This window comes from Camelus dromedarius, chromosome 2 (genome assembly GCF_036321535.1).
Source record: "Camelus dromedarius isolate mCamDro1 chromosome 2, mCamDro1.pat, whole genome shotgun sequence".
NCBI lineage: Eukaryota > Metazoa > Chordata > Mammalia > Artiodactyla > Camelidae > Camelus > Camelus dromedarius.
Window position 1 is genome coordinate 18,620,971 of NC_087437.1, and position 14,704 is coordinate 18,635,674.

The 14,704-nt window shown below is 34.2% G+C and overlaps 1 protein-coding gene across 9 annotated transcripts in view; it reads right to left on the minus strand.

The window, feature by feature from the left end:
- Window positions 1-14,704, minus strand: part of CEP70 (centrosomal protein 70) — a 70,060-nt gene that overhangs the window by 24,962 nt on the left and 30,394 nt on the right. For all 9 annotated transcript variants that reach the window (XR_010383135.1, XR_010383124.1, XR_010383128.1 and 6 more), the window contains 2 exons: window positions 9,639-9,808; window positions 5,863-5,919 (listed from right to left, as the gene is read on the minus strand). Coding sequence is in view for 2 of the 9 variants with exons in the window: in XM_031442422.2 (XP_031298282.2) it covers window positions 5,863-5,919; window positions 9,639-9,808 (227 nt within the window). In the remaining 7 variants the exon portion in view is untranslated. The remainder of the gene's footprint in view (window positions 1-5,862; window positions 5,920-9,638; window positions 9,809-14,704) is intronic.

The following is a 14,704-nucleotide window of genomic DNA, read 5'->3' on the forward strand; positions in this document are numbered from 1 at the left end:
AAAATGGTATTAGAACATACTACTTACTACCCAGTAACATGTATTTGTTCACTAATGCCTTAATTGGAATGTGAGATCCAGGCAGACCAGAACTTTGCCTGTCTTGTTCACCATTGTATCTCACTGTCCAGAAGAATACAGGGCATGAGAGGAGGTGAAAAAACACTTGTTGAATGAATAAACAAATGAAAAGCAAAAAAAAAAAAAAAAAAAAGCTCAATGACCAAAAACAAAAAATGGTGGTAATGTGATTTATGTTTTCTCACCAATACCACTATCACACCACATATAAGTAGGCTAAATCTGAAGCTCCAGAGAAAGGAATAGTATATTTGTGACTAGCTAATAGGTATGACAACTTGTACTGAAATGGAAACTTTTACAATACAAATCAATGTTGATTTTACACATTTTCCTTATCTAAGCCAATATGTAGAAGATTTTAGTTTTAATTGACAGTACATGTAAATTGGTTGTAAAAACTACAAGAAAATTTTGAAGAATTTATTTTTGCTATTGATAAATTTAGTGTTGGCTTTTCAACTTCACAATACCCTTCTAAATTAGAGTCAGTGAATTTAGTTAAGTTGGATATAGTTTTCAAGCAGGTATGTCTTTCATTCAAAGTCAAATCAATTATTCTTAAAAATATGAGCCAGTTTTATAAAAGTGGATGTAAATGTTTAAAGGAAAAGTATTTTTTGTAACTGATTCAGTTGCTAGAAAACTTCTAGGTATGTTCAGAACAATTTGGGTTTGTAAATCTATTTTCAACTGTCAATTTCATGAAATCTAAATACAGATCAAATTGTTTCTGGTGAAAATTTGTGTCTGAATTGAGGTGTGCTGTAAGTTGAAATATATACCATATTTCAGTGACAGAATGAAAACAGAGAATGTGAAATATCTAACTAATGATGTTATTGATTATATGTTGAAATGATAATATTTTGGATATTAAATAAAATAAATTTGTTTCATTGGTTTCTTTTTACTTTTCAACCTGGTTACATGAAATTACAAAATTATATATGTGGCTTGCATTATATGTCTATTTGAGAGAGTGGTACTAACATACCCCTCAAACCTTCTAAAACACATGCTAGCTTTGAACAAACGATCATTTCAGGAAAGATAATAAGGATGACTGAGTAGCTTCTATATAACAAGTACTAAGATAGATGTTTTTATATAGACTATTTCACATTTAACAGGTGAGGAAGTTAACACTTGGAGGAGCTATTTAACTTGTTCAAAGTCACTCAAATAGTAAGTAGCTCGTGGTGGGATTCAAAAGGAAATCTCTGGCTCCAAAGCCTATGCACTCATATCATTCTCTGTATATACTCTAAAATACCTGCCATTCTGGCCACATTTGTTCTCAGGAGAACCTAATAGATGAATACAGTAGAGGAGACCAATTTTAAATGCAGACCTAAAGGGAAATGAGTTTCAGTTAAGAACCCTCACTTTCTTTTCCTATAGCCTTTAATTTAGCATTGACAGATTTTGTGGTTTTCCTGAAGTAAAAACATAATTCTAAGCAGCCTCAAACTCTCATTTGGACATGGGATCCCCACAGCCAAAGTCTTCCCTACTCTTTCTCCAATGGTCTCCAGAAGCCTCAGGAGGAACCCAGTGTTTAAGATCATGCTCTTTAGGGACAGAGAGAAAGAGCAAAAGTAGAGAAACTCTGTGTTTTATTTTCTTTCCAAATCCAAATCATGTCTGATCAGAGGCGAACCTCAAAGCCACTTGCTTCCATTTCTCAAAACCATTTAAAAATTTTCTATTTAAAGAGAAGGATGGAATTAGACAAGAGGACTTCACTTCACTAATTCATTACAGAACTATTTTCCCTGGGGTAACTTTCCAAATGACTCTGACATCTCAGAAGAAACTCAACCTGAGCCTTGCAGGATTTATTCCTATGTTATTTTCCTTGGCTCTTTCATTCCATCTACAAAGCCAGGGAAATATTAATAGAAGTAGCTAGCAATATATTCCATGTAATCTATATTAACACTGAGTAAAGAAAAGTAGGTAAAGTAACATAACTGAGAGCCTGTCATTTTAAAATTTACTTTTCCTCTTTTTCAAAGATTGTAGCATGTTTCCTGTTTTATGAGACTTTTAACTGGCTAACATTTGTATCCACATTTCTGCTGCCTTGATTGTTACTTCCTTTGCTTTCCCTGCGTAGTCTCATGTATGGAGGGAGAAAGAAATACTAGTCCAGAGCATTTAGAAACTGCCCTTCACGAGTCCCTCTAGAAACCTTCTCAAGCCTGTGCCCTCAAGCAGAGCCCCAGATGGTGTGGCACAGGTGTGCTGTGCAAGGGGATTATGAATGCGCCAAGATATTCATCTCTTAGCCCCTAGGACAACTGGTCAGAGCTCTTGAGCCAGTTAGCGCAGTGTGGTATACACACATCACTTTCCATGTTTCATGATGAGAAAAACTTTGGACAGTGCTGTTCTTAAAAAATGGGTGTTAAGCAGAGGGCTCCTACCTCTGCAGGAGGCCAACATCCCATTCATCTTCTTCCTTTGGTCTCACTCCCCTGGCTCTACAGGTGAATACGTCCCTCTCTTGTGCTTCCTGTTTATTCGATTTAGTTCTCCAAATCATAGCCTGTCTTCCCTCATTTTTCCTCTCTTTCACCTTTTTCATCTTTCAATTCTTTCATCTTTTTTTTTAGTTTTATAATACTTGTCAGTTACAGTACTCCTGCTTCTTCAGGTGACACTAATTTCCTATTTGTAGATCTCAAAATCCACCTTGAAGTTGCTACAATCTCTTTATCAAATTAGTATTTATCTTTAGAAAAGCGACTGATAAACTCTGTTTAATGAAACATGAAAAAGCCTCTCTTTAGGACAGACTCTTCATTGCTGCAAAGTAAAAGTGACTTCTAATCTCATCTTTGAGAACATTATTTATAATGCAGTTCCTTTTTTCCCTATCTCCTTCTCTCTTATTAAAGAGACATTCAGTCCAAGTATCTGACCTGAGCATAGTTTGTACAGGCCAAACTATTTCACTTCAGTTAGACCAGTGATGACAGGATTGTTAAGCAAAAAAGTAACTCCTTCCCCGAGACTTCTTATTCTCAACCCCAGATTTTTACTACAAATTCATGACAACCAAATTCACTACCACCACCCACAAGAGCCTCAATCCTTCTATTTAGTCAGAGAATCCCAGTCTGTACAACTTCAGAGGCAACGTCTCACACCATATTCTACACAAAAGATTTCAATGATGGCTATGCTAAATCTTCTCTACTCTTACTAAAAATCCCAAACTTTCTCTCTTCATCATCTAGACCAGTGGTCAGCAAATTGCTGCCTGTGGGCTACATCCAGCAGGTTTTTTATAATGCTATGGCATGCCAATTCATTTACTTATTGTGCATGGCGGATTTCGTGCTACAACAGCAGAGTTGAGTAGTTGTGAGAGACCACATAGACTAAAATGCCTAAAATACATACTGTTTGGCCCTTTTCAAGAAAAAGTTAACCAACTCCTAAATCTAGGTTAGAATTTACTAAAGACGTAGACCAAAGGTTGCAAATAATATTCAGTTTGGATCATATAATATTTTTTAGAGCACTGAGTTTTAATTGCAAATATTATAAATCTGATTTCTTATTTAAATCTAACCTTCTAGCTTCTCAAAAAAGCAGATCTAGACACAGTGGATTCACACTCCTGCATGGCATCAACCGGCTAGAGTGAGTAGTAACTTCTCCCTTAAGACAGATGGTACACAACTCCCCAATTTGCCACAGTCTGACCTACTTCACTCATTTTCATCATTTTCTTGATCCTGTAAGCATAACAGTTTGCAACCTCTCAAGCCACGAAATTCTTCATTTTCCCTCTCCTTACTCTTACATACTGAGATTGTTCATTTTAGTGTCAACTTGGTTAGGCTATGGTGCCCAACTACCTGATCAAACACCAGTCTAGATATTGCTGTGAGCTATTTTGTTTTTGATGTGACTAACATTTAAATCAACAGACTTTGAGTAAAGCAGACTACCCTTCATAATGTGGGTGCAATTAGTTAAAGGCCTTAAGAGTAAAGACTGAGACTTCCAAGAAAGGAGGTATTCTGCCTCCACGTTGCCTTCAACATCAACACTGCAACATCAACTCTTCCCTGGGTCTCCGGCCTGCAGGCTGGCCTCACAGATTTCAGACTTGCCAGCCTCATAATTGCATGAACCAAATATTTTAAAATAAATTTCTCTCTATATATAAATGTACATTCTAATGGCTCTGTTTCTCTTGAGAACCCTGACTAATACACATACCTACAAGCCCATCACCCACCTGTATCAAAGGAAAAAGAGCTTTCCTTCTTTCCAAGGCAAATGATGTCTCCTTGTTCATTTACAGCTTACTCTGGGTCCAGCATGTGAATGACTGCTCTCCACAGGTTACTACCTCTATTAATATACCAACAAATCCCTGAAAGTCCAGCCCAACTGCTTAATTACAGTGCCATAAAAAACTCTTCTCTTTTTATCTATGCTCTTTTGCTCATAGCATCCAAAATGTCCCAAATTTTGCTTATTCTTCAAGCTCAAGCACAATCCCCATCTGCTTTGTAAAGAGTCCTCTGGTTACTCCATCCAAAATGAATTTGTTCCTGTTATAATTTCCTGTATTACTTACTGTCTGTACAGTTTTTAGTAATTACTTTATTGTGACACATGTATTGTATTTTATAAGTCTCATATTATCTTTCTTAATTATTAATGGGTTTATATATACTCTCCCTTACTAGACTGCAAACTCCTAGAAGGTAAGAACCATGTCCAAAAATTTGTCCTGTCTCTGTATAACCTAACACCATGCCTACCATCAAAAACACAATTTCATTTGGGAATCAGAAAGTCCCTGAAGTTATCTGATATAACATTGCTTTCTGAATAGAATGAAGCAATGAGTTGCTCTATCATTAGCTGTTCTTGTCTTCCCTCTTTCCCTCTATCCTGCTGTCTTTTTTAAGAGTCCCCAAGGTGCTAGAAGGAATCAGCAACCAGTATAGCTCTGCCACTGGTCCTACTGAGTTTCTGGAGACTCATCACTCTTAGGGCAAGAATACTAGATAATGCACGCTTGATGAAAGCAGAGGATTTACCTGCTTTATTCTAGTGTGTCTATTTTTTCTGTTCAGTACCTAAAATAGAACATGGCAGAAAGTAGGTGCTCAAATAAATATTTGTTAAAAAGAACTATTCCATTTATAAACAATGAAAAAGAACAGCTACTGGTTTAATGACCTTATATTAAAGCACTTTAGATTATTTGGTCTTAGATATCTTTCAGCTATTTTAGGTTAGTCAAAGACCATTATTTAAAACTTTACCCTTATTTCTTTAATGAGAGGTGACAAGTGTGTTTAACGCTATATACCTGATTTTTCACTATGACATTTTATCTTTTCTCATATAAATCTGCATACTAATTAGGCTGTACTTTGGTAGGCAGCTAATTTAATCCTACACACCTTGTGGGTATACTCAGTAACTATCCAGTGGCTAGATGACATCAATAGAATAAATAGTAATACTTCAACAAAATTAAAAGTAAATACTATTTCTTCTGTAACTAACACTTTCGTGGTTAGTAAATATACATATTTTAATATAAACACAACAATATACTTTAACATAAGTAGTAAAATATAGTCTTGAAGAGCTTTAGAAAACAAGAAATTTGTAGTTATATATCAGATAGGTTATACATATACCAGGTCAAGTTTCAAAAGGCTATAAAAACTTTTAGTGTAATTCATGACTAGATAGATAATAACTTTATAAATGGTAATACAGGACTAGTCATACCTTTGTTTTTGAAATTTCCTAATTTTAGATTCATAGTAATCAATTAGACAAAGCAACCTAGAAAACAAGTAAGTTGAATTATTTTCAAACTGTGGTATTGGAACATTTACTATTCTTTCTATATAATTTTAAATGACAGTGATTAACATACAGGTTAACTAGCAAATCATAAAAAAATTTAAGTGATTTTTGCCAGAAGCAAGTATACTAAGCCATATATTTTATATTAACTTTAATGTATAGATTTTAAAATAACCAGAAACATTAAACATCAACATATTAAATGCATATTCTCCTTTTCCCAACAGTTCTTTCTCTAGCAATCACTCCCACAGAAGTATCTGCCCAAGGTTGTAACTCTAGAAGAACAAGGTTTTTCAAAGCACTATGATTTATGAGTGAAAACTCAGAAACAATCTAAACATCCTTTAATGAGGGAAAAGTTAAATAAATAATGGCACATCCATACTACAGAAGATGAAGCATTAGAAGAGATTATGTAAATCTGTACATTCTCATGAGAAGTGATAAGGGAAAAAATTAATGTTGTATTGCCAAATGTATAGTATTACTCTATTTTTTGAAGAAATAATTCAATGTGAATCTATGTATGTGCTGAAAAAGAACTCTATGGGATCTTAACTGAGGGATAATACCACAATGTTGGGGACAGGGTTGGTTATCACACTGAATAGCTGGGGACAGAGCAAATGTTCACCATATGCAGATGCTAAAAGTTCATCAATCAACATGACAGCCCTACATATTGAAGACCTGTCCCACCCAAACAACACTCTTGTTATAAAACACTGGAAAGGACACAAACCAAACTGTTAAATGTGGTTACCTCTGGGATGTGGGAATTAGGAGGGGTAAGCAGGTCTATAACATTTTTCTTTACATATTTTCATATTATTTCAATTTTATAAGCATGTATTGCTTTTGTAATTCAAAAAATCCTCAAAAATAAAATAACACTATACTTTCACATATTATTATTTTTAAAGCAAGAATTTATACTATTTCCCTCCTATCTTGGAAAATTTACTCATCTATCTCTTTTTTCAGGGCTAATTCAACCAACTGTGCTTTTAATATCAAAACTTTCCAGATTATTCTTTCTCTTCAAATTTTCCTCATCCCAACACATACCAGCCTTCATATTATCCTGCAAATATGCTTTAATTTCCTTTATATACTTTCTAAGCCCTCTCACCCCTTACTCCCCCATCTTGCTACTATTCCACTGCTGTCTTTTTCCTGCAGGGCAAACTTCATTCATCCTGAAAGACTGTAACCTGCCACCTTCAACAAACTTTTGGAGAGGACTTATATGTCAAACCAGAAATTCTGAGCAAAAAGACAGTGGGAAGGCAAACACAAACTAACGAGGCAGCATGTAACACTTCTCACCACCTTCTCCTTTTGAGACACTCTTCTTCCTTGGTTAGCCTGACATCCAAACATAACTCTTCTGCCTCTACTTTCTCTAAAATTGAAAAGTTTTCTGGAGTTAGGCCCTTCTAAGTGTAGGCTTGGTAGAGCGGAGAATCTCTAGGCCATTAGACAAATTCACACCTGAATGAGCTTGACTTCATGTGGCACTTGGCACGTTCTCTCGATGCTTCTCTCTCTCTCTTGCCCTCTCACCCACTCAAATTAGCTGTTTTTTGTTTCTGTTTTCATCCTTTCTCCTCCATCTCTCTCACTACATTTTTACTCCTGTTGTAATTAGCTCTTTCTTCCTTTTGTTCTTCCTTACTCCTATTTCTTTCTTTGCTTCTCTCCTCTTTTTATTTATTCATATCTACCTCCAACTATTTTTTGTTATTTAAATTATTTTTTATATTTTTATCCTTGCTCTTCCTTTAAAAAGATAAAAATTGTATATATGTGTATATGTATGTGTTATCTCTCAATTATCAAAACAATCTAGTTTTAACTTACATGTGACCTCATTTATTTTTATAGTAAAATAGAAATACCTAATTAGTAAAGATTCCCCAGTCCTTATGTAAACATGTAAAACTAGTTTAAATGTAATTAGTTTATACTATTAAGTGAAAAAAAAAAAGCTACCTTTTATACAAAAAGGAGAAATATGAATATAATACCCATACCACTTATATTTGCTAAAATAACCCTAAACATTTAAAATTACCTATAGGGAGAAGTAAGAAATAAGGCTAAGGGGACAGGAGTGAAAACACAACTTCTTTGACTGTAAGTAATTATAGGTTTTAGAATTGTATAAATGTCTTACAGATTCAAAACTAAATATTTTAAAAAGCCAGCCCTAAAAACTAAAAATAAACTGAAACAAATAAGCCTAACTGTATATTAATTTGGTGCTACAAACACAGAGAAAAGAAATATTTCAAGATATTTTGGAACACTAGATTTTGACTGTACGCACAGTGTAATACATTATTAATGTCAAAGATAACTGAAAAGAGAATTGTATTTCATTCAGTAGGTTACTGATACAGCAATTCCAGTATTATTATTTTAAAACTATTTTTATATATTATAAGATAAAGCAAGTAACTAATTATGATATTATTCTTAGGAATAAGATTTTCAGTGTAAAAGAGTTACAAATGTAAAATCAAAGTTTAAATAAAAACCTGTAATGTTAACTTCAGTTGGAAAAAAATCATTACTGATTTGTTTTTCCTCAGATATATATAGTTCCTAACACTTGCCACTAAAAAGTCCTAAAATCAATGACAACATAATAATGGTAAGCAACCTCAGCACCCAAACTGTGCTCTAAAAACCATTCTGACAAAAAGGAACCAGAGTTCTTTTGAGAAATGTCTAATTAATTAACTTTAAATGTTTAGTGTTAGTTTTAACAAATACCAAACTTTATTCCTCAAAAGAGCTCTTAGGGCAAAAAAATGTACAGGATGTACCCTCTGCCTAAAAGTAAGAAATCTAACAAAGATTAATGAAGCTGAGTCAAAAGTATATAATACCAACATGAAAAACTTCTCACTGGCCAAAGACAGGACACTTTGATCATTTAAATCCCATGAGTTAATCATGACCGTTGAAAAAAGAAAGAGCCACAAACAAACAAAAACTCTTATTGCTTATCTTTGGAAATCATGGCACCAACTCCTTATTCTAAAAAGTGAGGATTAAAAGGAAAGAACTGAGCATTGCTCCCACATTCTGTTAACAAATCATATGGGGCAACCAAATAGCCTCTACTCAATAGGAAAGGTTCTTTTTTTATGGAAGAATTCCAGAAAAAAGAAAAAAAGGGATACCAGACTTGAAAACAATATTGCAAGATCATCAATGGATGAAACCATTAAATGAAATGATGATGGGAAATTTTACAGTGGAAGGATCAGATTGTTATTATTTAAACTCGTGAACAATCTTAGCAACCCTAAGAATAGGTCAACTAGACTTTACGTGTCTCCTGATATTTTATAATTAGAAGCATAAATTACCACCTGAGGTATTTTGCCAAAATCACTTGCATCTGAATTTAGCTCTATCTTCCAGTGTAGAGGAAATACAGGAGACAGAAAAGTAAGTTAAATGACATAATAAGGAAGCAAATAGACAAATCTAACATGTACTTCTCCAGGACAACTGACCAGTTTCTTCAAGTTAATAACATTAAAAAAAAAAAAAGCACAGAAGAGGGGAAGTAAGACTCCTCCATTTTAAGGGAAATATAAACCACATGCAAGATGAAATCTATTTTAAAAAAATAATGAATCTAGCTACATATCAATTTATGTAGCAAACATTACTGTCTATCCAAGACGGTATGAGGAACTCTTTTGCAGAGATAAGAAAACACTCTGTTTTGAGTGGCAATGCGCTCCTCTTCCTCCTTCGTTAATCTATAGATATCCTTTTGCAAAGAAGCAATAGTCTCTTGTTGCTCCATCCGTTTTTTCTTATAATGCTGACATTTTGCCTGTAAGAAATTTTTCAAAAAATATAATTACGATACGTACATCTAGTACATGCTGTCCTAACAATATTGTATACAAAGCCATCTTTACAGAGCTGCTTCTTTCAAGAACTTCAGTAGAACTGAAGAACTTGAGGCTGTTTTTAAATGGGTGCAAGCTCAAGGAATATTCGTATGTCTTAAATGTAAAAACTGTAACAAGTAAAATCAGTGTAAAATGGAAAAATATAGCTTATAACTGCATGCATTCAAGGTTTCATAATAAGTAAAAGAACTCAATCACCATAAAACTGATATAATTTTATGCATATGTTTAGAAGAAAATAACAATCAGGAAGGAACCAATATTAAGGATGTTAAAAAGAACCAAGCAAGAATTTAAGATTCTTAAGAGATCCATAATTCAGGATTTCAGATGGTTTAATCAGCTTAGATATTTACACAGTGCGGGATACTGTAAACTCACAGTTTAAGTCCCTAACTAGCAATTTATTAGGAAATAATACATACCCCAAGATTTATAGAAGGGAATATAAATCTTGACTACTCTCTTGTCTTCAGTGAAGTATCTACTGGCCTGCTTTCCCTTTATTCTACAGCTTCCATCCCTCAGTGTCCTTTGAGCTCATTATCAAGAGCACCATCATTGTTATTGTTAATACATTCTTATAAAGCTCAGTGAGAAACCCTATCCTATCTGGCTTGCACAACACTAAGACATACTACTTTCAGAAAAGGGTATCATTTCTAAGCACATGTTGACCTGCTCATAGTGTCAAGTTTGCTGAGACTTGGAGACTCTTATGGGAAAAAGAAGACTCAGCTTCTGGTACCATACCATCTCCCAGTAATCACCAGCTATATCCGGAATTGATTCTCTGCCTCAGCCCCACCATGGAAGCCAGGCAGGAGCTCTACAGCCAAGTGACTTGGGCCCCAGTTCCACCTCTATCTATAAGTTAGCCTAGAAACTAGTATAATTGAATTTTGCAGGTCACATGTAAAAGCAAAACACAAGAGTCAATTGTATCTCTCCTACGTCATTCTATGAGGCAACATTACCCAAATATCAAGACCAGACAAAACAAAAAGAGACCCACAAACCAATAGCCCTTAAACACTGATGCAAAAACTTAAAATATGAGCAAACCAAATTCAGCAGCATATTAAAGGATTATACACTATGACCAAGTGGGATTTATTCTTGGAAAGCAATAATGGTTCAATATATGAAAACCAACATAATACATTACATTAACAGAAGGGGGGAAAATCCACATGATCATCTCACTTGATGCAGAGAAAGCATCTGACAAATTCTCCAATACCCCTTCATGATAAAAACACTCAGCATACAAGGAACAGGAGGAAACTATCTCATTTTAATAAAAGCCGTCTATGAAAAACCCACAGTGAACATCATACTCAACATTAAAAGACTGAAAGCCTCTCCTCTAATATCAGGAACCAGGCAAAGATGCCTGCATTCACCACTTCTATTCCACATAGTACTGGAAGTCCTAGCCAGAGCAATCAGGCAAGAAAAGAAATAAAAAACATAGAAATTGGAAAGGAAGAAGTAAAATTATCTCTATTTACAGATGATATGACATGCAGAAAACACTAAAGATTTCACCAAAAACACATATTAGAATAAATGAATTCAGCAAAGGATGAATTAACCAGGATACAAAGTCAACACACAAAAATCAATTCCATTTCTATACACTAATGATGAAAAATCCAGAAAGGAAATTAAGAAAACAATTACACTTATGATATCATTAAAAAGAATAAAATAAGAATAAACCAAGAAGGCAAAAGACTTATACACTGAATATTATAAAAGGCTGTTGAAGGAAACTGAAGATAAAAATAACTGGAAAGATATTCTGTGTTCATAGACTGGAAGACTTAATATTAAGATGTCAATACTACCCAAAGCACTCTACAGATTCAATGCAATCTCTATCAAAACCTCATGGACAATTTTTTTTGCAGAAACAGAAAAATCAATCCTAAAGTTCATATGGAATCTCAAGGGACCTCACAGAGTCAAAACAATCTTGAAAAAGAACAAAGTTAAAGTTCTCACACTTCCCGATTTCAAAGCTTACTACAAAGCTAAAGCAATCAAAACAGTGTGGCACTAGCATAAAAGACATATAAGCTAATGGAGTAGAACAGAAACCCCAGAAATAATCCTGTACATATGGTCAAGTTATTTTCAACAAGAGTGCCAAGACCATCCAGTAGGGAAAGAACAGGCTTTGTTCAACAAATAATGTTAGGGAAACTAGAAAGCTACATATAAAAAATGAAGTTGTACCCTTACCTTTAAACATATAAAATTAACTCAAAATGGGTCAAAGATCTAAATGTAAGAGCTAAAACTATAAAACTCTTAGAGGAAAACAGAGGGCAAAAGCTTCATAAGATTGGATTTGGCAACTATTTTTTAGTTATGACACCAAAAGCATCAACAACAAAAGAAAATAAATAAATTTGACTTTATTAAAATTTAAAACTTCTTTGCATCAAAGGCATTATCAACAGAGTAAAATGATAATCTATGGAATGACAGAAAATATTTATAAATAATATATCTGATATGGAGTGAATAACCAGAAGAAATACAGAACTCCTACAACTCAACAAAAATATAAATCTGATTTTAAAATGGACAAAGGACTTGAATAGATGTTTCTTTAAAAAAAATACACGAATGGCCAATAAGCATATGAAAAGAGGCTCAACATCATTAACCATCAGGGAAATGCAAATTAAAATCACAAGATACCACTTCACACCCATTATGATGGCTACTATTAACAAAAACAAAACAAAAACAGAAAACAACAAGCGTGGGTAGGGATGTGGAGAAATTGGAATCCTAGTGCGCTGCCAGTGGGAAAGTAAAATGGTACAGCCACTCTGGAAAACGGTATGGCAGTTCCTCAAAAAATTAAACATAAAATTACCATATGATCCAGCAATCCCACTTCTGGGTATACACCAAAGAGAACTGAAAGCAGGGACTTGAACAGATATTTGTACATCCATGTTCATAGTAGCATTATTCACAACAGCCAAAAGTGGAAACAACCCAAGTGCCTACTGATGGATGAATGAATAAATAAACAAAGTATGGTATATACACAGTTGGCTCTTTAATAATGCAGGGGGTTAGGGGCACCAAAACTCAGTGCAGTCGAAAACTCACATATAACTTAGAATTGGCCCTCAGTATCCACAGTTCCTCCACATCTGTAGATTCAACCAACTTCAATCATGAAGTACTGCAGTATTTACTACTGAAAAACCCACATATAAGCGGACATGCACAGTTCAAACCTGTGTTGTTCTAGGGTCAACTATACATAAAATAGAATATTATTCAGCCTTAAAAAGGAAATACTGACATGCTACAATGGATGAATGGATGAATCTTGAACACATTATGCTAAATGAAATAAGCCAGTCACAAAAGGACAAATATGGTATGATTCCACTTATATGACATGTCTAGAGTAGTCAAATAGAGACAAAGTAGAATGGTGGTTGCCAGGAGCTGCAGTGAGTGAGGAATGGGGAGGTACTGTTTATTGAGTATAGAGTTTTAGTTGGGAAGATGAAAAAAGTATGCAGGTGGGTGTTGAGAATGGTTGCACAATAATGTGAATGTACTGCCACTAAACTATACAGTTAAAAATGGTAAATTTTATGTTAGTTATAATTTACCACAATAAAAGGGGGAGAATCAATTTCTCTATATATACTGGCTATGAACAACAAGAAATTGAAACAGAAAATACAAATATTTACAATACCGTCAAAAAAATATTAAACATTTAGAGACAAATTTAATGAAACATGTGGAAAACCAGTGCACCCCAAATTACTATACATAGCTTAGAAAAGTTAAGGAAGACCTAAACAAATGGAGAGATGCATCATGTTCATGGATCAGAACATTCAGTACTGTTAACATGCCAATTTTCTCCCCAAATGGATCTACATACATGATAAAATCCCACCAGGCTTTTTTTTTTTTTTTGCAGAAATCAACAAGTGAATTAGAAAACTGACATGGAAATGTAAAGGATCTAAAATAGCCAACACAACATTGAAAAAGAACACAAGTAAAAGACTTGTAGTGCCTGATTTCAAGATTAACAGTAATCAAAGCACTGCGGTTCTGGCATAAAGACAGATACGTATTTAAATGGAACAGGACAATCCAGAAATAGACCCACACATATATAATTTGATTTTCACCAAAGATACAAAGGCAATCTGGTAGAGACAGGATAGTCTTTTTAACAAATAGTGGTGGAACAACTGGATATCATAACCTTGGGCTACACCTAGTTTTTTGGAAAGGAATCAAAAAGCACAATCTATCTTTAAAAACTGATAAGTTGAACTTCATCAAAATTAAGAACTTATGCTTCTTGAAAGACACTAAGAGAATGAAGACAAGTCACAGGCAGCATCTTAAAAAGTTAAATATATACTTACCATACAACTCAGCAATTCTAGTCTTAGGTATCTACCAAAGAGAAATGAAAGAATATGTCCACAGAAAGACTAACACAAATGTTGTAAGAGCTTTATCTGTAACAGCTAGAAATGGGAAACAAGTCAAATGTCCATCAATAGCAAAATCAACAAAGTGCAATATATCCATACAAAGAATAAACTAGTGATACATCCAATAACATGGACGAATCTTGAAATAATTATGTTGAGTGAAAGATAACCAATGATTCTGAGACAGAAAGAGTACAGTCATTTTGGAAAAGGATGGAGGGAACAGTCTTGAACAAGTGGGCTTGACAGGCTGGGTAAAACAAAGCACCTAAAGCCTTGGGCCTCTGAGACAAGACCCAGAGATCC